General features: G+C 45.6%; 1 protein-coding gene across 1 annotated transcript; it reads left to right on the top strand.

The window, feature by feature from the left end:
• The first annotated feature begins 44 nt into the window (after positions 1 to 44).
• Positions 45 to 21,985, top strand: LOC308674208 (tax1-binding protein 3). The gene is made up of 4 exons (XM_081338515.1): positions 45 to 318; positions 16,229 to 16,348; positions 17,435 to 17,512; positions 20,668 to 21,985. The coding sequence occupies exons 1-4, from the start codon at positions 280 to 282 to the stop codon at positions 20,815 to 20,817; spliced, it is 387 nt and encodes a 128-aa protein (XP_081194641.1). The 5' UTR covers positions 45 to 279; the 3' UTR covers positions 20,818 to 21,985.
• The last annotated feature ends 3,070 nt before the right edge of the window (positions 21,986 to 25,055 follow it).

Below are 25,055 nucleotides of genomic sequence, written 5' to 3'. Positions count from 1 at the left end.
GATTTCCTTCCTGTGAAACGTGGACACGTCCTGGGGAGAGGGAGGAAAAAAAAAAAAAGCTTAGGCTCCGCCCACTGTGTTAACCCCCTCCGAGGAGGCTGGAAAGGAAGAGTGAGAAGGGGGCGGGGCCGGCGGGGACGAGGGGGCGGGGCCTGACAGGGCGGTGGGCGGGGCCGCCAGGGGAGGGGCGGGGCTCCGCCGCCCCGCTCCCTCCGCTTTTGTTCCGCCGGAGGCGAAGCGACCGGAGCGGCTTTAGCACCGGCGACGACTCCCGGAGCCATGTCCTACATCCCTGGCCAGCCCGTCACGGCCGTGGTGGTAAGCCGACCTTCCCGCCCGAGCCCACCCCAAACCCCACCCCCGTCGGACTACAAAGCCCATCCTCCGCGGCCGGCGGGAGAGGGTGATGGGTTGTTAGGGTCCAAAGCCCTCGAGGCGGCGGTCTCGGGAGGGGTGTGTGTGTGTGTGTGTGTTTCCGCGACGGCTCTGGGTTTAGTTTGCGCCTTCTACCCCCTTCCAGCCCGTTCCCACGACCGGCAGACACGTGTCAGGCTTTCCCGGCGTGGGGAAGGGAACCCTGGCGTGCGGGCGTGGTCCACACGTGGAAGGAAGGAGGGAGGGAGGGGAAATCCGGCTTGTTGGGGGCGGGAGAGGAGCCCGAGGAGGCAGCCCCGTCCCCACAACCTGCCGGGAAGGGGACCCCGCAGCCTGGCCGGGCAGGCGCTGGCTCTCCGGCTTAGCAAAGTTGAGGACGGGTGGACTTTAACTCCAGCCTGTGATTAGTCACCTGCCGACCTTTTGGAGGGGAGGAATGGGAAAAAAATCCGGCCGTCTGAAAGCGGCTGAGGTTGAGCAAGTCCCGGGACAGATTTCCTGGCGGGGCTTTTTCCCTTCAGTGCCCGCAGCTTTTCCCCTTTCTTTGGGGTCCTCCAGAGAGCCTTCCATCCCCCTCCCCTTTCTCCTTCCTCCTGCTCTGCTCCCTCCTTTCCTCCCTCCCTTCCTCCTCTGCTTCTTTTCTTCCTCCTTTCCTCCCTTTCTCTTTCCTCCCTTCCTCCTCTGCTTCCTTTCTTCCTTTTATCCGTTTCTCTTTTCTTCCTCCCTTCTTTCCTCTCTTCCTCCTCCCGTTCTCCTTCCTTTTATCTTCCTTCCTTCCTCTCTACTTCCTTCCTTTCTCCCTCCTTTTCTCCCTTCCTTCTGTTCTCCCGTTCTCCTTTCCTCCCTCCCTCCCTGCCTTTCTTTCCATCTTTCTTTCCCTTTCTCCTCCCTCCCAGCCTTTCTCCTTCCTCATGTTCTTCTTCCTCTCTCCTTCTCTCCCTTTCTCCTTATTTCCTCCCACGAAAACAACCCCATCATCTGGGTTGGGCTGAGATAGAGGGACGGGCTCAGAGTCACCCATCGGGCTTTCATGCCTAAGGCAGGACTAGAACTCACATCTCCTGGGTTCTTGGGGCCTCCCTTCCATCCTCTCTTCTCCCCACTGAATCCCCCTTTGAAGACCCCGCCTCATCATGGCCGCTGTCCTCGCTTCAACCCGCCTTGAGATGTTTTGATTCGCATCTTGTACAGCTAATTTCCCGGCATGACGGGGGTTAAAGGCAGCTGGTCCTCAGCTTAGCGACCGTTCGAAGTTCCGACAGCACTGGAAAAAAGTGAGTTACGGCCATTTTTCACCCTTAACGACCATCTCAGCAGCATCCCCCTGGTCACGTGATTCACATTCGGCTGCTTGACAACCAGCTCACTTATATGACAGTCGCAGCGTCCCCGGGGTGGTGGTTGGGGGGTATCACGTGATCCTCTTTTGCGAACTTCCGACGAGGAAAGTTAATGGGGGGGAAGAAAGCCGGATTCACTTAACGACCGGGTTGCTAGTTTAGCCACCGCCGCGATTCGCTTAACGAACTGCGGCGAGGAAAGTCATAAAATGGGTCAAAACTCACTCGACACGTTTCTTCTCCCTTGAAACACTTCTCACTCGACGTAAATTTTGGGCTCCATTGTGGTCGTAAGTTGAGGACTGCCTGGCTTCCACTCTGTGCAAGAAGATTAACTCGACCATTCCCAGCAGGTGGCTGAACAGTCTTTCTTGAAAAACTCCCATTTCTGCAATGGAAGGCTATCCAATGTCTTTTTAAAAACCTCCAGTGATGGAGCGCCCATGATTTCTGGTGGCAAGTACTTTGGAGAATAGCTTGACTCCCTCTTCTTTGGGGCAGCCCCTGAGAGATTGGAAGTCTGCTATCATGTCCCCCCTCATTCTTCTCTTCATTAAACTAGGTAAAGGTAAAGGTTCCCCCGCACATGCGTGCTAGTCGTTTCCGACTCTAGGGGCCGGTGCTCATCTCCGTTTCAAAGCCGAAGAGCCAGCGCTTGTCCGAGGACGTCTCCGTGGTCATGTGGCCGGCATGACTAGACGCCAAAGGCGCACGGAGCGCTGTTACCTTCCCACCGGAGTGGTCCCTATTTTTCTACTTGCATTTTTACGTGCTTTCGAACTGCTAGGTTGGCAGAAGCTGGGACGAGTAACAGGCGCTCACTCTGCTACGCGGCACTCGGGATTCGACCCGCCAAACTGCCGACCTTCCGATCGACAAGCTCAGCATCCTAACCCACTGAGCCACCGTGTCCCTTTCATTAAACTAGACATACCCAATTCCAGCAACCGTTCCTTATATGTTTTAGCCTCCAGTCTCCCGATCATCTTCGTTGCTCTTCTCTGTACCCTTTCTAGAGTCTCAACCTCTTTTTTACATCGTGGTGACCAAAACTGGATGCCGGATTCCAAGTGTGGCCTTACCAAGGCCTTGTAAAGTGGCATTAATACTTCACGTTGTCGTCCACCAGGCTATTTGGCTATTGACAAACTCCACCCTTGTCCTGCCTTGGGGCGCTTTGGAGAATAGCTTGACTCCCTCTTCTTTGGGGCAGCCCCTGAGATATTGGGACACTGCTATCATGTCCTCCCTCATCCTTTCCAGGACCGTTGTAACTTTGAACGGTCACTAAACGAATGACTGTAAGCCGAGGACTCCCTGTACTTCCATGTTTTAATTCTTGCAAGGAGTCTTCAGCAGCCTCGGGCAATTTAATCATCGTCATCAAGTTGACAGGGACCTTGGAGGTCATTTAGTCCAACCCCCCGCTGAGGCAGGAAACCTATACCATTTCAGACAAATGTTTGTCCAATCTCTTATTAAAAACTTCCAGTGTTAGACCATAGGGACGCGGTGGCTCAGTGGGTTGGGATGCTGAGCTTGTCAGTCAGAAGGTCGGCAGTTTGGCGGGTCGAATCCCGAGTGCCGCGTAACAGAGTGAGCGCCTGTTACTCGTCCCAGCTTCTGCCAACCTAGCAGTTCGAAAGCACGTAAAAATGCAAGTATAAAAATAGGGACCACTCCGGTGGGAAGGTAACAGCGTTCCGTGCGCCTTTGGCGTCTAGTCATGCCGGCCACATGACCAGGGAGACGTCCTCGGACAAGCGCTGGCTCTTCGGCTTTGAAACGGAGATGAGCACCGGCCCCTAGAGTCGGAAACGACTAGCACGCATGTGCAGGGGAACCTTTACCTTTAGTGTTGGACCATTCACAACTTCCACTGATTAATTGTTCTCACTGTCAGAAAATTTCTCCAGTGATGGAGCGCCCACGATTTCTGGTGGCAAGCAGTTCCACTGGTTAATTGTCCTCACTGTCAGGAAGTTTCTCCTTAGTTCCAGGTTGTTTCTCTCCTTGATCAGTTTCCATCCGTTGCTTCTTCTCCTGCCTTTGGGCGATTTGGAGACTAGCTTGACTCCCTCTTCTTTGGGGCAGCCCCTGAGATACTGGAAGACTGCTATCATGTCCCCCCTCGTCCTTCTCTTCATTTGACTAGACCAGGGGTAGGCAACCTCGGCTCTTTTATGACTCATGGACTTCAACTCCCAGAATTCCTGAGCCAGCCATTGTGGCTCAGGAATTCTGGGAGTTGAAGTCCATGAGTCATAAAAGAGCCGAGGTTGCCTACCCCTGGACTAGACATTCCCAATTCCAGCAACCGTTCCTTGTATGTTTTAGCCTCCAGTCCCCTGATCCTCTTTGTTGCTCTTCTCTGCCCTCTTTCCAGAGTCTCAACATCTTTTTGACATGGTGGCGACCAAAACTGGATGCTGTATTCAGTTGTTACGATTGTCCCAAAGGTGTTTTTCCAAAAAAAAACCCCACCCCAATAGGACTTTCTTGTTTTGTTTGGGTTTTTTTCCTTTAAAATGTTTCGCTTCTCATCCGAGAAGCTTCTTCGGTTCTTTTTGAAAAGCGCCTTTGGGACCCCTTCTTCATAAGCAAAGTCTGGAGTGAAAGTCATTTACAGGCAGTCCTCTGCTTACAACCGTTCATTTAGCGACTGTTTCAAGTTACAGCGGCATTGAAAAATGTCAACGGTGACCGCTTTTCACAGCGGTGACCTTCGCAGCCTCCCCGTGGGCACGTGATCCAAATTCAGACTGCTTGGCGAATGGTTCGTACTTATGACGGTTGCCACGTTCCGCAGTCACGTGATCCCGTTTGGCGACCTTCTGACAAGCAAAGTCAATGGAGGGGGGGGGGAGGGGGAAGCCAGATTCACTTTAACAACCGGGTTACTAAGTGAACAACTGCAGCGATTGCCTTCACAACGGTGGCAAGCAAGGTCGTAAAATGGGACAGAACTCACTTAGCAACTGTCTTTTTTTTTATTGAAAAGTTTTATAAAAGTTACAATATTATCCCATCCCCAACCCACCCCTAAACCCCCCTCCCCCTCCCCCACTTCCCAAAGCTGATTACAGGGTTACAAATATATAATAATCATAATCTAACTAACATTAACCAACTATATAAATAACCAAATACATAATTTTTTTTATTTTTTTTTTTTATTTTAATTCCATTTATATCCCGCCCTTCTCCGAAGACTCAGGGCGGCTTACAAGCTTAGCAGTAGCCTTCATTCTATGTATATGCCTGCTTATTAGGGCTTTCACACACACCCAAGCGGCATTATTACAAAGTCAACTTAATTGCCCCCAACAATCTGGGTCCTCATTTTACCTACCTGGGAAGGATGGAAGGCTGAGTCAACCTTGAGCCTGGTGGGACTCGAACCTGCACTAATTGCAGGCAGCTGGGGTTACTTAAGGAGGCATCAGCCCACTGCTCCACCAAGGCTCTTTTAATGCACTTTAACCCGCCTATAACATAATTACAAACAATCTAAAAGTATTCAACTTATACTAATACAATAATAATACCATATAATATATATATTATTATAACTAATTAAAAAAATAAGTTATAACAATCTAAAATTTACTCCTAAGCTAAATGGAACTTTTTAGTCCCATGTTTTTTCAGCAACTGTCTTAGCGATGGAAATTTTGGGCTCGGATTGTCCTTATAAGTTGAGGACCACCCGTAATTCCTTCCTTAGAGGTTGTTTTGGTTTTTTTTAGGGGTGGGGGCAGGAGAGCTGTTCAGTCTTGACCTAGATGGCCTCTTTGACCCCCCCCCCTCTTTCAAACCAGCGGTCCTCTCTGTCCAAAATGTGGACTTTGCTGTCTTCGAAAGAGCGGCCTTCGTCTTTTAAAGGCAGATGGACCGCTGACTCTTGTCCTGAGGGGTTTGTTCTGCTATGGTGTGCCACGCGGTTGTGAAGTGGTTGTTTTGTTTTGTACAGATCTGCCCCGTGCCAGGGGTCTTCCAACTTGGCCCTTTTGATGACTTGTGGACTTCAACTCCCAGAATTCCTCAGCCAGCGTGCCTGACTGAGGAATTTTGGGAGCTGAAGTCCACAAGTAGGGGTCTTCCAACTTGGCCCTTTGATGACTTGTGGACTTCAGCTCTCAGAATTCCTCAGCTAGCGTGCCTGACTGAGGAATTCTGGGAGTTGAAGTCCACAAGTCATCAAATTGGAAGACCCCTGTCTTAAAGCATCCTGGCTGAGGAATTCTGGGAGTTGAAGTCCACAAGTCCTAAAAGGGCCGAGTTGGAAGACCCCTGTCTTAAAGCATCCTGGCTGAGGAATTCTGGGAGTTGAAGTCCACAAGTCCTAAAAGGGCCAGGTTGGAAGACCCCTGTCTTAAAGCATCCTGGCTGAGGAATTCTGGGAGTTGAAGTCCACAAGTCATCAAAGGGCCGTTGGAAGACCCCTGCCCTATGCTTATCCCCACTCGTTTCCCTCGCCTGCTTGAGTTTCCTTTAAAATCCTGAATTTGGATCTTGAGTTTGCCTGCCCCCACAATCCAACTCTTAAGCCTCCTTCTCTTCATCTCTGGAGGATTGGATCATTTTGAACCCAGTTCCTCTTTTAAACTCCTCTGGGGGGGGGACCGTCTGGTTTGCTTCACGCAATAGCCGGGAGGAATGAAATGTGTTGCAATCATGAGACGGGAAGGACTTTATCGTGTGTGAGCTATGATTAGTTGTGTTCGCTTTTCTGCATGCAGCAGATTAAACACATGTTTTGTTCTAACCTAAAGGAGTGAATTATGCGTTGGGTTAGTTAGCTCAACCGGAGGAATGTTGTTGCTTGCCCCAAAACCTTGTGCATGCTTAGGTGCTGATTCCCTTACCTGTGGGATTAAAACAAACAAAAATGATTTGATATCTGTAATACGAAAGATTAGACATAAAAAAAAAATCCAGGTTGTAAAAAACCAACCCGGCTGCAAAATTCAGGGAAGAGCTATTAGCGAGAGACTCAGCTCAAATCGGTCCTTTTGGTAAATGGGTAGTTTTTATTAATTTATTTATTCAGAGCTGTTGAAGAGAGGCTTAGCTCGAGTTCATTATTTTGGCAAAGGGGTGGTTTTATTCATTTATATTTTAACAGCTGCTAGGGAGGGGCTGAGCCCAAAGTAGCTCGGTGAGTAGATGAGTGGTTTTATTTATTATGAGCTATTAGAGACTCAGCCAAGATTGGTAATTTTGATGGGTGGTTTTTATTAATTAATTTATTAAGAACTGTTAGAGAGCTCAAAATCATTTTACATGATTGGTTTTATCAATTTATTTATTAAGAGCTATTAGGGAGAGAGTCAGCTCAAAATCATTTTACATGAGTGGTTTTATTAAGGAGAGAAGCAACCTGGAACTAAGGAGAAACTTCCTGACAGTTAGAACAATTAACCAGTGGAAGTCCTTGCCTTGAGAAGTGGTGAATGCTCCAACACTGGAAGTCTTTAAGAAGAGACTGGACAGCCATTTGTCTGAAATGGTATAGGGTTTCCTGCCTGAGCAGGGGGTTGGACTAGATGACCTCCAAGGTCCCTTCCAACTTCTTCTTCTTCTTCTTCTTCTTCTTCTTCTTCTTCTTCTTCTTCTTCTTCTTCTTCTTCTTCTTCTTCTTCTTCTTCTTCTTCTTCTTCTTCTTCTTCTTCTTCTTCTTCTTCTTCTTCTTCTTCTTCTTCTTCTTCTTCTTCTTCTTCTTCTTCTTCTTCTTCTTCTTATTATTATTATTATTATTATTATTATTATTATTATTATTATTATTATTATTATTACCGGTATTTATTAAGAGCTATTAGGGAGAGAGTCAACCCAAATTAGTTATTTTGGTAGATGGGTGGTTTTTATTTATTTATTTATTTAATTGAATTTTTATACCGCCCTTCTCCTTATTTATTTATTAAGAGCTATCAGAGACTCAGCCAAGATTGGTAATTTTGATACGTGGGTAGTTTTTATTAATTAAGAGCTATTAGAGACTCAGTCAAGATTGGTAATTTTGATAGGTGGGTGGTTTTTATTAATTAATTTATTAAGAGCTGCTAGGGAGAGAGTCCTCTTAAAATCATTTTACATGACTGGTTTTATTCATTTATTTATTAAGAGCTATTAGGGAGAGAGTCAGCCCAAATTGGTTATTTTGGTAGATGGGTGGTTTTTATCAATTTATTTATTAAGAGTTATTAGGGAGAGAGTCAGCCCAAATTGGTTATTTTGGTAGATGAGTGGTTTTATTTATTAAGAGCTATTAGGGAGAGAGCTCAAAATCATTTTACACGAGTGGCTTTATTTATTTATTTATTAAGAGCTATTAGGGAGAGACGCAATCCAAATTGGTTCTTTTGTTAGAGGGGCAGTTGATACCTTAAAATTTGTTTAATGAATACACACTTGGAGGGCAAGGAAAGAGGAACTACTTTGCCCGCTGCTGAAAATCATAAAAATCAGGATTCATGAGAAAGTCTTAAAAACTCCCATTACCTGAAGGATTTGAAACTTTAAAATAACCCAGTTAAAGATTTCCTTAGTGATTACATCTATGATCTGTTTTTCAGTTGATTTTGCCAGCTTTTCTCTCCAGCTCCCCCCTCTCTTAGAAGTTTGACAACGAAATAAATCAAACTTGGTACCTGCAAATGTTTTTTTTTTTAATTTTAATTCCATTTATATCCCGCCCTTCTCCGAAGACTCAGGGCGGCTTACAAGCTTAGCAGTAGCCTTCATTCTATGTATATGCCTGCTTATTAGGGCTTTCACACACACACCCCCAAGCGGCATTATTACAAAGTCAGCTTAATTGCTTAATTGCCCCCAACAATCTGGGTCCAAGATGTTCGAGATGTATTGGACTATCTGTAATGGTACTGCGTGCATGATGTATCTTTATATACATTTGATTTTTAATGACCTCACATGGCCAGACTGGGACAGCCAAAGGGCCGGAGGTGGCTTGGAGACTGTAAAATGTCCAGGTCTAGTCTAGATCAAGTGATCCCTAAGCATTCCTGGCCAAATAGGGGCTTATAATCTGGCTTTTTGTGGTCCCAGGCCAAGAGTTTCACTCTGACATGGTCCCTTATCTTGTCAGTAAAGTAGGGAGAAGCAGAGAGAAGGTTGAATCCTGGCCAGAGAAGAGAAATATTGCAGAAGAGTACTAAAGACATTACAGCCATGTTTTTCAAACTTGGCAACTTTAAGATGGGTGGACTTCAATTCCCAGAATTAAAGCATGCTGGCTAGGGAATTCTGGGAGTGGAAGTCCAACCCTCTTAAAACATGCTGACTGGGAGATTCCAAGAGTTGAAGTCCACTTATCTTAAAGCATGCTGGCTGGGGAATCCTGGGAGTGGAACAACAACCCTCTTAAAGCATGGCTGGCTGGGGAATTCTGGGACTGGAAGTCCACCCCTCTTAAAGTATGGCTGGCTGGGGGATTCTGGGAGTCGAAGTCCACCCCTCTTAAAGCAGGCTGGCTAGGGAATTCTGGGAGTGGAAGTCCAACCCTCTTAAAACATGCTGACTGGGAGATTCCAAGAGTTGAAGTCCACTTATCTTAAAGCATGCTGGCTGGGGAATCCTGGGAGTGGAACAACAACCCTCCTAAAGCATGGCTGGCTGGGGAATTCTGGGAATTGAGCTCCACCCATCTTAAAGTTGCCAAGTTTGTAAAACACTGCTTTATAAACAAAGTGAATAGGTGAGTCTCACCCTCTAAACCTCTTTGTTAAATTTAACTTTTGCAGTATCTAAATGGCTGATACGGTTGCTAAAGATAGAACGGGCTTATCTTATCCTACAAGGGTGAACCACCACAGTCCTAAAAAGGCACTTGCTGCACAGATTTCTTTAAGAAAGTATTTCTCCCACAACACCGGAGACCAATCCCTTGTGTGTCTAATCACACTTGGCCAAATAAAGCTGTTCTGTTCTGCTCTACAAGTAGTCCTCATCTTGCAACCGCAACTGACCCCCCAAATTTTTTGGTTGCCAAGTGAAACATTTGTTAAGTGAGTTTTGCCCCGTTTTATGACCTTTTTTGCCACAGTTAAGTGAATCACTGCAGTTAAGTTGTTAAGTTAGTCACACTGTGGTTAAGTGAATATGGCTTCCCCACTGACTTTGCTTGTCAGAAGGTCGCAAAAGGGGATCATGTGACTCCGGGACACTGCGTCCGTCATAAGTATGAACCAGCCAGGCATCTGAATTTTGATCACGTGGGGATGCTGCAATGGTCATATCTCTGAAAAACGGTCATAAGTCACTTTTTTCAGTACCGTTGTAACTTTGAACAGTATTCTATTCCAAATTCTATTCTATTCCAAATTATATTCTATTCCAAAATTCCTATTCTATTCTATTCTATTCTATTCTATTCTTATTCTATTTTCTATTCTATTCTCTATTCTATTCTCTATTCTGTTTTATTCTAACTATATTCTACTCTGTTTAATTCTTATTCTATTCTATGCTATTTGTTCTATGCTTTTTTCTATTCTGTTCTATTAATATTATTCTATTCTACCTCATTGTTCTATTAATATTCTATTCTATCCTATCCTTTTCTATTCTATCCTTTTTTATTCTTTTTCCCTATTCTGTTCTGTTCTGCTCTGCTCTGCTCTGCTCTACTCTACTCTACTCTACTCTACTCTACACTACTCTACTCTACTCTACTCTACTCTACTCTATTCTATTCTCCATTCTATTCTATTCTCCATTCTTATTCTCCATTCTTATTCTTCTATTATTCTATTCTATTCTATTCTATTCTATTCTATTCTATTCTATTCTATTCTATTCTATTCTATTCTATTCTATTCTATTCTATTCTATTCTATTCTATTCTATTCTATTCTATTCTATTCTATTAATTTTCTACATTCTATTCCTGTTCTGATTCTCTTCTCTTCTAGTCTACTCTAATTCTCTTCTAATTCTATTATGCATCTTAAGTCTTGTACCTCAAGACGAGCGGTTTTGCAGGATTTGGATGCCCCCAAACTTCAGGGTTTCTTTATTTTTTTAAATAATAGATTCCTCTACTCCCTTGGACTTCCATGAGAGACACCTTCCAGCTTTTTTTTTTCTTTCTCCAAAAAAAAAAAGCACATCCAACTCCAAAATGAGAGGAAAGTTGGCATTCTGGAAGCCGGCCGCTTGCCAGCCCTTCTGGCAGCCATCTGGTTTGAAATGCCCCCGCAGGATTCCTCGTCTTGTTTCAGATGCTTCCAATTTGCCAGCCGTCCGTCCGCCCGTGCTGCCAAGGGCCTCGTCTGCTTTTATCTTTCTCTCCAGTCAGTTCCCAATTTATTTGAGCCTCCGGGGAGGAAACACATAAATGGGTCCTTTTTTACAAGAAGCCAAAAAAAAAAAAAACCACCGCCCCAGCTTCTTCTTAAATAGATATTTGGCCTCCCTGGGGGGGGAGGGAGGAAAAAAACCCCATCTTCTCTAAAGAAGAAGAAGATGGGGCGGGAAAGGGGGCACGTTGCAAAAAAAAACACCCAATTGATCCTGATGGTTAGGATGCCACAGAGTGCCCACAGTCCTTGCGGCAGTCTCTTGTCTGACCCACATGAACTGGGGACAAAGGGTCTCTGTGAATTGTAGCGGGGGTGGTGGTGGTCTTCCCCGCTGTCCTATAGATAGATAACTCTTCCGTTGGGGGCTACAGGATTCTTGGTGCCTTCCGCATCCTTTTGCACGTCTGGCCTCCGTGTACGGGGCTCAAAATGTCCAACTATTATATAGCAATAGCACTTAGACTTATATACGGCTTCATAAAGCCCTCTCTTTACAGAGTCAGCCTATTTGCCCCCAACAATCTGAGTCCTCATTTTACTGACCTCAGAAGGACGGAAGGCTGAGTCAACCTTGAGCTGGTCAGGATTGAACTGCTGGCAGTGGGCAGAGTTAGCCTCCAATATGGCATTCTAATCACTGCGCCACCATGGCTGGCTTGCTTCCTTCTTTCTTTCTTTCTTTCTTTCTTTCTTTCTTTCTTTCTTTCTTTCTTTCTTTCTTTCTTTCTTTCTCTCTCTCTCTCTCTCTCTCTCTTTCTTTCTTTCTTTCTTTCTTTCCCTTTCCTTCCCTTCCTTCCTTCCTTCCTTCCTCCTTTCTTCCCTCCCTCCCTCCCTTCCATACTTACCTACTTATTTACTTGCTTAGCAGTAGACTTACTGCCTCACAATGCTTTACAGTCCTCTCCGAGAGGTTTACAGAGCCGGCCTATTTGCCCCCAACAATCTGGGTCCTCATTTTACTGACCTCAGAAGGATGGAAGGCTGAGTCAACCTTGAGCCGGTCAGGATCGAACTGCTGGCAGTGGGCAGAGTCATCCTGCAATGCCGGATTCTAACCACTGCGCCACGACAAGGAAGGAAGGAGAAAAGGGAGGGAGAGAAGGAAAGGAAGCAAGCAATAACAATAGAACTTAGACTTATATACCGCTTCACGATGCTTTACTGCCCTCTCTAAGCAGTTTACAGAGTTGGCCTATTTGCTCCCAACACTCTGGGTCCTCATTTTACCGACCTCCAAAGAACAGAAGGCTGAGTCAAGCTTGAGCTGGTCAGGATCGAACTTCCTGGCTGTGGGCAGAGTCAGCCTGCAATACCGCACTCTCACCACCGCGCCACCATGTCTCTAGGCGGGATTCTAACAGCCTGGCCTGGCTCCAAGTCAGGCAGCAGCAGGATGGCCCAAAGTTCAGGTAGTCCTTGCCTTACGACCACAGCTGAGCCTCAAATTACTGCTGCTAAATAAGGTGACTGTTGTTCAATGAGTTTTGCTCGCTTTTACCACCTTTCTTGCCGCAGTTATTCAGTTATCAGCAGTTGACGGATGGTAAATTTGTCAATGCCCGTGGCACACAAGTGGCACTCCAGATGTTTTGTGACTGCCCCCAACTCCTCTATTCCTAGCGATGCTACCTCTCTGCTTTCTTTTGACACCGTCGTCCTATTTCTGTTTGCCGGCCTTTGCATTTTGCTCTGTTTTGCTTTCTCTTTCTCTTCTTATTCTGCCTCCAGAACTTGCCACATTCCACTATCCAAGACTTTTTGGTCTTTCTTATTGACAATTGTTCAAGTCTGGGGTGTTGTGTAGCAGGGGCCTCTCTCTGTTTGAATTCTAAAACCCCAGAGCAATTTAAGCTTGTTCTCAGGGGCTGCCCCAAAGAAGAGGGAGTCAAGCTGTTCTCCAAAGCACCCGAAGGCAGGACAAGAAGCAACGGATGGAAACTCATCAAGGAGAGAAGCAACCTGGAATTAAGGAGAAACTTCTTGACAGTGAGAACAATTAACCAGTGGAACTCCTTGCCTCCAGAAGCTGCGAATGCTCCAACAGTGGAAGTTTTTAAGAAGAGACTAGACAGCCATTTGTCTGAAATAGTATAGGGCTTCCTGCCTGAGCAGGGGGTTGGACTAGATGACCTCCAAGGTCCCATTCCACCACCACCACCATCATCATCATTATTATTATTATTATTATTATTATTATTATTATTATTATTATTATTATTATTATTATTATTATTAAAGAACCTGCCTCCAGAAGCTGTGAATGCTCCAACACTGGATGTCTTTAAGAAGAGACTGGACAACCATTTGTCTGAAATGGTATAGGGTTTCCTACCTGAGCAGGGGGTTGGACTAGATGACCTCCAAGGTCCCTTCCAACTTTAATAATAATAATAATAATAATAATAATAATAATAATAATAATAATAATAATAATCATCATCATCATCATCATCATCATCATCATCATCATCATCATCTTGTTTTATGGTCCCACCAATTCCTACTTATTTTATACATACGGTAATTATTGTGTTTGTTTGTTTTTTAAAATTTGTTGGATGACCCCAAGGATGTTGAAAGTGGTGGATTTAAATTTATCGTTTTAAAACATTAAAAGACCTGTCCATCTTCTAACCAGCTCTGAGCCTTTCCCAGTGCGACGCTAAACCGGCATACAAAGCCATATTAAAACTATAAAAACCCGGCCCATTAAAGACATGAAAAGCATTGGCGCCGAGCCAGACGTCTGATGCGCAGCATCTAATAAGGTTCTCGCAGCGCTCCGAGGAAAAGCCGGCACTTCAAAGCTTTACCGAAGGCTATAAAGGGTTGAGGCTGTGTAGTGGTTGCTTGCCAGAGTGACAAGGCTTCACCAGATGGGTTGACCACCAACCACGCTTCAGTTCCTTTCTTATTACTGAAAAGACTCTCACTGTTTTCAAAATGGCTGTACGGACAAAATGAGGACAACTCCCCCGGTTGTTTTCCAGTAGAATAGAGAATAGAGTGGAATGGAGTGGAATGGAATAGAATTTAGAATGGAATGGAATGGAATGGAATGGAAGACTATAGAATATTACAAAATATTACAGAATAGAATTACAGGATAGAATATGGAATATGGAAAATAATAATAGAATAGAATAGAATAGAATAGAATAGAATAGAATAGAATAGAATAGAATAGAATAGAATAGAATAGAATAGAATAGAATAGAATAGAATAATAGACAAAATGGAATGGATGGAATGGAATGGAATGGAAGAATATAGAATAGAATATTACAGAATATTACAGAATATTATAGAATAGAATTACAGGATAGAATATGGAATATGGAAAATAAAATATGGAATGGAATGGAATGGAATAGAATCTGGAAGGGACCTTGGAGGTCTTCTAGTCCAGCCCCCTGTTCAAGCAGGAGAACCTATACCATCTCAGACAAGAAACTGTCTAGCCTCTTCTTAAAAACCTCCAATGATGGGGCGCCCACAATTTCTGGAGGCAGGTTGTTCCACTGGTTAATTGTTCTAACTGTTAGGAAGTTTCTCCTTAATTCCAGGTTGCTTCTCTCCTGGTTGAATTGCCATCCGTTGCTTCTTCTCCTGCCTTCAGGCACTTTGGAGAATAGCTTGACTCCCTCTTTAAAAAATTTTTTCATGTCTTGGGCTACAAATGTACAGGTAGTCCTTGACTTACAACCACAGTTGAGTCCAAAATTTCTGTTCAGTTAGTCAATCTGGCTTTCCCACATTGACTTTGCTTGTCGGAAGGTCGCAAAAGAGGATCACGTGACCCCGGACACAACAACCCTCAACTTACGACTTTAGTTGAGCCCAAAATTTCTGTTGCTAAGTGAGACAATTGGTAAGTGAATTTTGCCCCCTTTTGTAACCTTCCTTGCTACAGTTGTTAAGTGAATCACTGCAGTGCTTAAGTTAGTAACACGGTTGTTAAGTGAATCTGGCTTCCCGGTTGACTTTTTTGGAAGGTTGCAAATGGGGATCACATGACCCCAGGATGCTGCAACCGTCATAAATACGAGTCAGTTGTCAAGTGTTTGCATTTTGATCACGTGACCACGAGGGATGCTGCAGCGGTTATAAATGTGAAAAATGGTCATCAGTCACTTTTTCCAGTGTCGTCGTAACTTTGAACGATCACTAAATTTACTGTAGTAAGTCAAGGACTACCTGTACTCCCTCAATTGTTTTCCTGGGGTGTTTTTATTTTTATTTATTTTTCAAGTTTATATATAAAATTGATATAGTCCTCAACTTCAACCATCACAATTAGGGCCAGAATTGAAGTCGGTTTTACAACGGTCATAGGTTACGACGGTGATGGATGGTCTTCATTAATGGCTGTTACTTGAGCACTACGTATACAGTCCTTGACGTACGACCACAATCAAGCCCCAAAATTCTATTGTTAAGGAAGTGAGTTTTGTCTCATTTGACGACCTTTCTTGCCACAACTGCCCTCCTCCACTCCGGAAACACCATTTCCTTCCAGTCCTAAAGTTACCTACTGTGTTTCCCCAAAAATAAGACCGGGTTCTTTTTTTTTTTTTTTGGCCTCCAAAAGAGGCACGAGGTCTTATTTCTGGGGTAGGCCTTATCTCACCTCCAGCACCACCCAGCCGGTCCACTTCTTCTGGGGCCGAAGTTCTGCAGCTGCATTCGGGCCTGCATTTTACAGTCAGGCCTTTCTGGAAGGCCTAAGCAGCCGAGTACCGAGCTATGGCCTTCCAGAAAGGCCTGTGACTGAGAAATGCAGGCCTGGCTGTAGAAGAGACCTCAGAAGAAGTGGGCCGGCAAGGGGAGACTTGGCCGCAAGGTTGTTAAGTGAATCCGACTTCCCCCATTGGCTTGTCTTGTCATGAGGTCGCAAATGGGGATCACGCGACCCCGGGACACTGGAACTGTCACAGGTACATGCCAGTTGCCAAGGATATGAATTTTGATCACGTGAACACCGGGATGCTGCAACGGTAAAAACTGTAACTGTAAAAAGAGGTCGTAAGTCCCTTTTTTCAATGCCGTTGTAACCTTGAACGGTCACTAAACAAATTGTAAGTCGGGGACGCCCTCTGTAGCACTCAAGACCACACTGCTTGTGTTTTGAGCTGTGATGGAGTCATAGATGAGTGCTCAGATTTGGCTCTTCTTTTCTTTCCTTAGCAAAGGGTTGAAATCCACAAACTCCGTCAAGGCGAGAATCTCATCCTGGGCTTCAGCATCGGAGGTGGGATCGACCAGGATCCTGCTCAGAATCCCTTCTCGGAGGACAAGACAGACAAGGTTGGCACGGAGCCTCCTTTAGGGATGGATATAATAATAATAATTAATAATAATAATAATAGTCACCAAGCATCTGAATTTTGATCATGTGAACATGGGGATGTTGTAATGGGCGTAAGTGTGAAAAACAATCACTTCTTTCAGTGTCGTCGTAAGTTTGAACTTACAAACGTTTGTAAATGAATGGTTGTTAAGTCACAGACTTACCTGTATATATAAAAAAGAGGACAGAATGATTGCCTGAGTTGGTCTTTCCCAACCTTAGCAACTTTTAAGATATCTGGACTTCAGCTCTTAGGAGTCAATCAGCAAGAGACAGTGAGAAGGCGAGTTCTAATTCCGTTTTAGGCAGGAAGGCTGATTGGGTGATTTTGTGCCAATCGCCAGGAGATGGTGAGTTCTAGTTCCACCTTAGGGTTGAAACCCAGCTGGGTGACTTTGGGCCAATCGCCAGGAGACGGTGAGTTCTAGTCCTGCCTTAGGTAGGGAAGCCAGCTGGGTGACTTTGGGCCAATCGCCAGGAGATGGTGAGTTCTAGTCCCGCCTTAGGTAGGGAAGCCAGCTGGGTGACTTTGGGCCAATCGCCAGGAGACGGTGAGTTCTAGTCCCGCCTTAGGCCTGATACCCAGCTGGGTGACTTCGGGCCAGTCAGTAGGAGACTGGGAGTTCTAGTTCCGTTTTAGGCAGGAACTGAGCGATTTTGTGCCAATCACCAGGAGACGGCGAGTTCTAGACCCACCCCTAGACCTGACGGCAAATTGGGTGGCTTTGAGCCAGTCCTTCTCTCTCACAGTCCAACCCACCTCACAGGGTTGTTTTTTTGTGGGAAAAATAGTAGGGTGCAGGAGCATTAGGTGCGGGTTCCCCAACTTGAGCTACCTAATTAAAAAGAATAAAGACCGGAACAAAAATAAAATGACATAAAACGGAACCTCCCACGTTGTATTCCTATTTATATGTCTAACAATGGCTGGAGAAAGAGGGCAACAGAGTAAGCAACCTGTGGGGGAGGGGGGAAGAACAGTTTCATGAGATATCATCCAGGCAGTGACCCCCCCCACCTCCTGTTTTTTCCCCCTCCTCCAGGGCATATATGTCACTCGCGTGACAGAAGGTGGACCGGCAGAAATGGCTGGGCTTCAAGTCGGCGACAAAATCATGCAGGTAAAATTCTGTTCTGATTAAGGGCCAGCTGGACGCTTTGCCCTGCTCTCCCCCTCCCTTTAAAGCCAAATTGATGGAGATTTTTTTATTATTATTAGCTCGCTCCCCCAGAATTTGGGGACTTGGCTGGGCTGATGCAGGTGTCTCAATGCTGCTAACATCGGATGTTCTTGCTTGACCACATAGGGAGATGTAGCCTTCTTTTAACTCGTATATTACTTTTAGAGCTAGAATTAGTGGACGCTGGTGCGGGGCGGGGGGAGTAGGGAGAACGCATCTCCAGACTGTTTGTAATAAAGAGAAGAGAAGAATTTGGCGGGTTGTTAAACAGGAGGGGAAGCTTTGCCTTTTCAACGAATTGGAGAATGTGATTTAGGACGTTTCAATTAAGGGAGGGAATTGTGTTTGACAGGAGATGTTCAGGGGAGGAGAATTCAGACTCTGGCTTCTAATATGTACCTGCCGAAGCTATGCAATTATAATAAAAGATTCTTTAAGGTAAACAATGCCTTGACGGTCTTTGAAGCACTGCATTTGTCGGAACCAGGACAGCAGGATTTAAATTATATTTTAATATAGTTTGCTCTCTTTGGGAAGAAGAATTGTTCACGGTGTCGCAAAAATCAGGAGGAGCCGCAGTGCCTGTTCTGACTCCCACGTTTTTATGAAACAAATCACTTTTGGTGAGCCGTTGTGAAGGGGTTCTAGACTAATTTGGGGCTTCAAATTATATTAATTGAATTCATTGCACTTAAGAGTCGCTTTGAAATGAGATGGGTGGCAAATCAATTTAACAATAATAATAAAAATAATAATAACAATCTTTTGTTCATGGTGTTTTGCTCACCTTCTCGCAAAGAAGAGTCCCTGATCCATTTTTGCCCAAAACCAGAAAGGGTTTGATAGCTAGCAAACCATTTCTGGTTTTGGGCAAAACGATCGGGGACTCTTCTTTGCAAGAAGGTGAGCAAAACACCATGAACAAAACATCGTTCTTTTTTCCAACAGAGCCTCTTATTTACCACAGAGCCCAGAGTCACTTTTTTAACGGAGGTAGACATTTTTTTTATTTTAATCCCATTTATATCCCGCCCTTCTCCGAAGACTCAGGGCGGCTTACACTCTAAGCACAAATCAATGTGCTTAGTAATAGCCTTCATTCTATGTATATGCCTGCTTATTAGGGCTTTCGCCCCCCCAAGCGGCATTATTACAAAGTCAGCTTAATTGCCCCCAACAATCTGGGTCCTCATTTTACCTACCTCGGAAGGATGGAAGGCTGAGTCAACCTTGAGCCTGGTGGGATGCGAACCTGCACTAATTGCAGGCAGCTGGTGTTACTTAAGGAGGCATTAGCCCACTGCTCCACCAAGGCTCTTTTCTAAATTTGATATATATTTTATTTGAGGGAATTGACTATTATTAAGAGCTTAAAGTTTCTTTAGAAAAGGTACCGCCTGATTTTTAGCTACTATAGTCTAATATAGCGCTTCTGGAAAGTCCATAAAGTCCAGAGATACTTGCGCCCTCCTGATTTATTTATTTACCTACTTACGCAGCAGGAAATGCAGTGGTCTTAATGTGGTAGGCAGCTAATTTCACCAAGGGGCTACAGGAGAAAATGGGCTGTTGCAATTGGGTTGCAAAGGATGATAGGAATGCATGCACTCACACCTGTAAATTGCAAAAAAATAACATTAAAAAAAACATAGTCACCTTCAAAAATAGTCCTCAACTTACAACCACAATTGAGCCCAAAATTTCTGTTGCTAAGCAAGGCAGTTGTTCAATGAGTTTTTGCCCCATTTCACGACCTTGCCGCCATTATTAAGGGAATCACTGCAGTTATTAAATTGATGATGATGATGATGGAAGGGACCTTAGAGGTCACCTAGTCCAACCCCCTGCTCAGGCAGGAAACCCTATCCCATTTCAGACAAATGGTTGTCCAGTCTCTTCGTAAAAGCTTCCAGTGTTGGAGCATCCACAGCTTCTGGAGACAAGGAGTTCCATTGATTAATTGTTCTAACTGTCAGGAAATTCCTCCTTAGTTCTAGGTTGCTTCTCTCCTTGATGAGTTTCCATCTGTTGCTTCTTCTCCTGCCTTCAGGCGCTTTGGAGAATAGCTTGACTGCCTCTTCTTTGGGGCAGCCCCTGAGATACTGGAAGACTCCTATCATGTCACCCCAGGTCCTTCTTTTCATTAAACTAGGTAAAGGTAAAGGTAAAGGTTCCCCCACACATGCGTGCTAGTCGTTTCCGACTCTAGGGGTCGGTGCTCATCTCCGTTTCAAAGCCGAAGAGCCAGCGCTTGTCCGAGGACATCTCCGTGGTCATGTGGCCGGCATGACTAGACGCCAAAGGCGCACGGAACGCTGTTACCTTCCCACCAGAGTGGTCCCTATTTTTCTACTTGCATTTTTACATGCTTTCGAACTGCTAGGTTGGCAGAAGCTGGGACGAGTAACAGGCGCTCACTCTGTTACGCGGCACTCGGGATTCGACCCGCCAAACTGCCGACCTTCTGATCGACAAGCTCAGCGTCCTAACCCACTGAGCCACCGCGTCCCTTTCATTAAACTAGACATTCCCAATTCCTGCAACCGTCCTTTATATCTGGAATTAAGGAGAAACTTCCTGACAGTGAGGACAATTAACCAGTGGAACAGCTTGCCACCAGAAATCGTGGGTGCTCCGTCACTGAAGGTTTTTAAAAAGAGGATAGACAGTCACTTGTCTGAGATGGCATAGGTCCTCCTCCTCCTCCTCCTCCTCTTCTTCTTCTTCTCCTCTTCCTTCTTCCTCCTCCTCCTCCTCCACCTTCCTCTTCCTCCTTCCTACTCTTCCTCTTCTTTTTCTTTTCCTTTTCTTCTTCCTCCTCTTCCTCCTCTCCTTTCTCCTTCCTCCTCGTTCTTCTCCTCCTCCTCCTCCTCCTTCTTCCCTCCAGTCCCCCCCCTCCTGTTTGTTGCTCTTCTCTGCACTCTTTCTAGAGTCTCGACATCTTTTTTTACTCCTTTTCAAAATAAAAGCAATCCATGCAGGCCAGACAGGGACAGCCAAAGAGCCAAAGGTGGCCTGGGGTGGTGGTGGTGGTCATGAAATACCCAGGTTTTGATCTTGAGGCTTACCATAAAACCACTCTTGAATTCTTGCAGGTGAACGGCTGGGATATGACCATGGTGACTCACGACCAAGCTCGCAAGCGGCTGACCAAGCGGAACGAGGAAGTGGTCCGCCTCCTGGTGACCAGACACTCTCTGCAGAAAGCGGTCCAGCAGTCGATGCTGTCCCACCCGTGCCACTGAGTGGCAGGGGGATGGGGGTGGGCGCAAGCGATGGTCTTCAGGACAAGGCGGAGAGATGTCGAAGGGTGGACCACAGCTCTATCCTCTGTTGACCTGAGAAACTTCTTTTTTTTTTTTTTGAAAGACACCTCCCAACACACCTATGCAAAGATGGCTCTCGTCCATTCCAGGGGTTCCCCCACAGAGGGGGCAGTTTGATGCCCACCTGGATCGGAGACCGTGGGCATCAAACCGCAACTAGGGGAAAACCTGGTTCTGATCCACGGTGAGCACCTTCCGCCTGAGAGGGCTCGGCCTTTTGTCCCAGGAGTTCTCCAGCGGATACGAGTCCGTTCTTAAATTCCGTTTTTTGTCAGGTGGCCATTTTGATAAGACGAGATGGCCTATGCAGGGTGCTTCTTGCAGTCCTCCTTATCTAAACCAAAGTTTTTAATGCCAAGAAATCTAGAATCCTGCCCCGGGCTGTGTTTGTAGAGGCAGCCAACCGTTGGCTTGTGTCTTCGGATCCTTAGCGGAAGGCCGAGAAGCCAGGCATTTCAAATCAGTTCCTCTTTCCGGAAGGGCTTGGCAAGTCCTCAAATGAAGGCAAACAGTTTTGGTGGCCTTAAGCCTTCATTTGCCTGGCCCTCTGCTCAGCCAGGATTCCTGTTAACCGTCATCTGTTGGAAACGGGCCGATGCTAGTGACTTCCACGCTTACGAGACGCCCTTGAGCCCCGTTCTGTCCGAAGGCTGCGGTTTCCACCCTCGAGTGCGTCTCTCGGCTTTCCCAAAGTTTTAGCTCCCCATCACGACTGTCGTGCCGATTTCTCCTTTTGTACGTCTTGTAAATAACGTCCCTTCCGACCTTTTGTATCACTAACTTATTTCAGTATATTACTGCCGTTTTGACTCGTGCGCTGGTTCTAACGTCCGGGCCCTTGAATCTCGGCCCGTCTTGTGAAGAAGATGTGTCACAAGACTCACAACTCTCCTTACCTGCTTCTTCATCCCTGTGGTTTGTCTTTTCGAAGTGGAAACGGCGGTGGGAAAGGACGGCCCCTTTCGACAAAGCCTTGTGGTTTGTTATTTTTTTGTACCGCCTGATCACATCAATTTAATTTGGAGGTTAAAGCGACCAACTTGCTGCTCTGGATTGTTTTACACAAAATAAACCAAGCTGGACTTCTGATCTGTCTCTTCCTTTTTTTAAAATAATAATAATAATAATTAAGCTAGAAGCCTGGAGCCAATAGAAAAATTGCATATATGTCCAAGTAGATTAATGAGAAATGTCTCATTCTGTGGAAACATTGTAGAGGTACAAATAGTTCTCGACTTACAACCGTTTGTTTAGTGACTGAAGTTACGACAGGGACTTATGGCTGTTTTACACACTTGACTGTTTCAGCATCCCCGTGGCCACGTCATCAAAATTTGGATGCGTGGCAACTGGCACGTACTTATGGCAGTTGTAGCGTCCCAGAATCATGTGATTTCCCCTTTTTGCGACCTTGTGACAAGCGAAGTCAACGCATGTCATTAATTTACCAACTGCAGTGATTCAGTTCACGGTGGCAAAGAAGGTCATAAAATGAGGGCAAAACTCACTTAACAATTATCTTCCTTAGGAACGGAAACTTTGGGCTCCGTTGTGGGCATATGTTGGGGACCACAGACAATTCTTGACTTAAAGCCACAATTGGCATCAGAGTTTCCGTTGCTCAGCGCGCGCCCCCCCTCCCCCCAGGGCTTTGTTAAGTGAGTCGTGACTGACTTTACAACCCTTTTTTGCCATGGCTGTTAAGCAAATCATTGCAGTTGTTAAATGAATCGTGCGGCCATTAAGCAAATCCAGCTCCCCCACTGACTTTGCTCAATAGAATAGAACAGAACAGAATACAATAGAAAAAAGAATGCAGAATAGAATAGAATAAGAATATAATAATAGAATAGAATATTAGAGTAGAACAGAACAGATTAGAATAGAATAGAATACAGAATAGAATAGGGAATAGAATAGAATATTAGAATAGAACAGAATAGAATATTGAATAGAGTAGAATAGAATAAAAATAGAATTAGAATAGAATAGAACAATGAAAGAATAGAACAGAACAGAATAGAATAGAATAGAACTGGAAGGGACCTTGGAGGTCTTCTAGTCCAGCCCCCTGCTCAAGCAGGAGAACCTATACCATCTCAGTATAAGTGAAGATGGCTGAGAATGTCACAAATGGCAGTCACATGAGCCAGGATACTTTAACCAGGATAAATCCATGGTTAGTGACCATTCGAAGTTACAGAAGCACTGGAAAAAAAGTCACGAGCAGTCCTCACACTTAATGACCATCGCAGCATCTTCAGACACGTTAAAATTCGGGCAACGTGGCAACCAGCATGTATTTATGAGCATCGCAGCATCTCGGGTCACCATTTCTGGCCTCTTGCACCTGGCTTCCAACAAGGAAAGCCAAATCAATCAACAGTCGCCCGATTCACTTAACAACTGCAGTGATTCGCTTAGCAACCGTGGCGTGATAAAAGTCATAAAATCAGTCGAGAATCAATTAACCAGAGCCCCGATTAAGAATCGTAATTCCGGTCCCAATGATTTTATTTTAAGAAATTTACACAGCAGCCCAATTCCCACATAAGTGACACCGGATGGCTTATGACATGGTCGTAAGTCGAGGACCACCAGTCCTGAAGGTTCCCTCCTAAATTAAAGGCTTTTGAGGTTGAAAGAGCTCAAGTGCCATTTCATGCTAGAGAAGAGGTCCCCAACTTTTTGGGCACCACCAGAGGCCCGTTACATGGAGAGAGGTTTTTCCACGGACCGGAGAGCGTGTGGTTTTGTGTGCTGCCTGCATCCCACGGATGGAGCTTTGCTTCTTTGTGTGAACCGGCTGCTGGCACGCTGTGGCCCGGTACTGGTCCACAGTCTGGGGGGGTGGGGTTTGGGACCCCCGTGCCAGAGAACATCTGAAGGAGGGATGGTTGGAAGGAAGCCATATTGGCGAAATATCAGGATTCTGGAGGCAGCTTTTTGAACTGACAGGTAACCTTGGATAAAATGATGTCTTTGACTAATTCTTTGAAAAGATTCCTCTTGATTTGATCCCAAAGGAAGCGACCAAGCTTTCATCTGGAGCGGCTCTGTCCGGGATTTATCCTGGACCCAGCTTTTCCCCACAGCCTGTTGGGCTCTAGGATGGGCTTAGCATCCCAGCTGAGTCTTCCTGAAGTGGAAAGTCAAAAGGCCCATCCTCCCCGCCCCCACCTTGGCTAGGCCACAATTAAGCCCAGATAGGGATCTTCCAGATCCCTTTGTTCCTAATCAATTGCAACAGTAGAAGAGCCTATTTGTAGCTCAGGATTGAACTGTGGGGTCCTTGGTGCCCTCTGAGCCTGGTGGTTTCCTTGAGGACGTTTCATGACCTGACTAGGTAACATCATCAGTGGCAGAAGGGAGTGGGATTTGCTCCCTGTTTAGATACCAATGGCTGGCCCTGTCAGGGCAATACTGCAATCAAGGAATTATCAACTCAAGACACACACGTTGCCAACAAGTAAACAACAGCCCAGTCAAAGAACCATCAAGAATATTCCTACCATAACTTGACAGGGCAAGCCGTTGGCAATTCCCCACTCCCTCCTAACACTGATGATGTTACCTAGCTGGGTCATGAAAGGTCTGCAAGAAAACAACCCAGCTCAGAGAGCACCTGGGACCTTCCTCTTATCCATCCATGTCTCTCCTCCTCCACCACCACCACCACCACCATCTATCCAACAGCCTAATCAAGGAACCACGAAGATAGTGATGGCGAACCTTTTAGAGACCGAGTGCCCAAACTGCAACCCAAAACCACTTACGTATCGTCGGGGCCCAGGTGGGCGTGGCTGTAGTAACGGAAGACTGGGTGGGACTAAAAAGTTCAATCAATCAATTCCAACTTTGGAAGATATTTTTTTCCCCGCGAGAAGTTGAAATTGATTGAATCCTTTTTTATTTTTGCACACAGCGGCGAAGGCCTAAAGCGAAAAGATTTTATAAAACCCAGCTGAAGGCCTAGGACTGGGATGATGGCGTGCGTGCGTGCCCACAGCGAGGGCTCTGCATGCCACCACGGCACTAAGAACATTCTCACCAACAGTGACAGGGCAAATCTATAAACAGCAACCCTCCGCCCCCTTCTAGCACTGATGATGTTACCTAGTTGGGTCATGAAACGTCTGCGAGAAAACCACCCAGCT

The sequence above is a fragment of the Vipera berus genome (genome assembly GCF_964194415.1).
Source record: "Vipera berus genome assembly, chromosome: 1".
Lineage (NCBI taxonomy): Eukaryota > Metazoa > Chordata > Lepidosauria > Squamata > Viperidae > Vipera > Vipera berus.
This window is presented reverse-complemented; position numbering and strand designations above follow the sequence as displayed.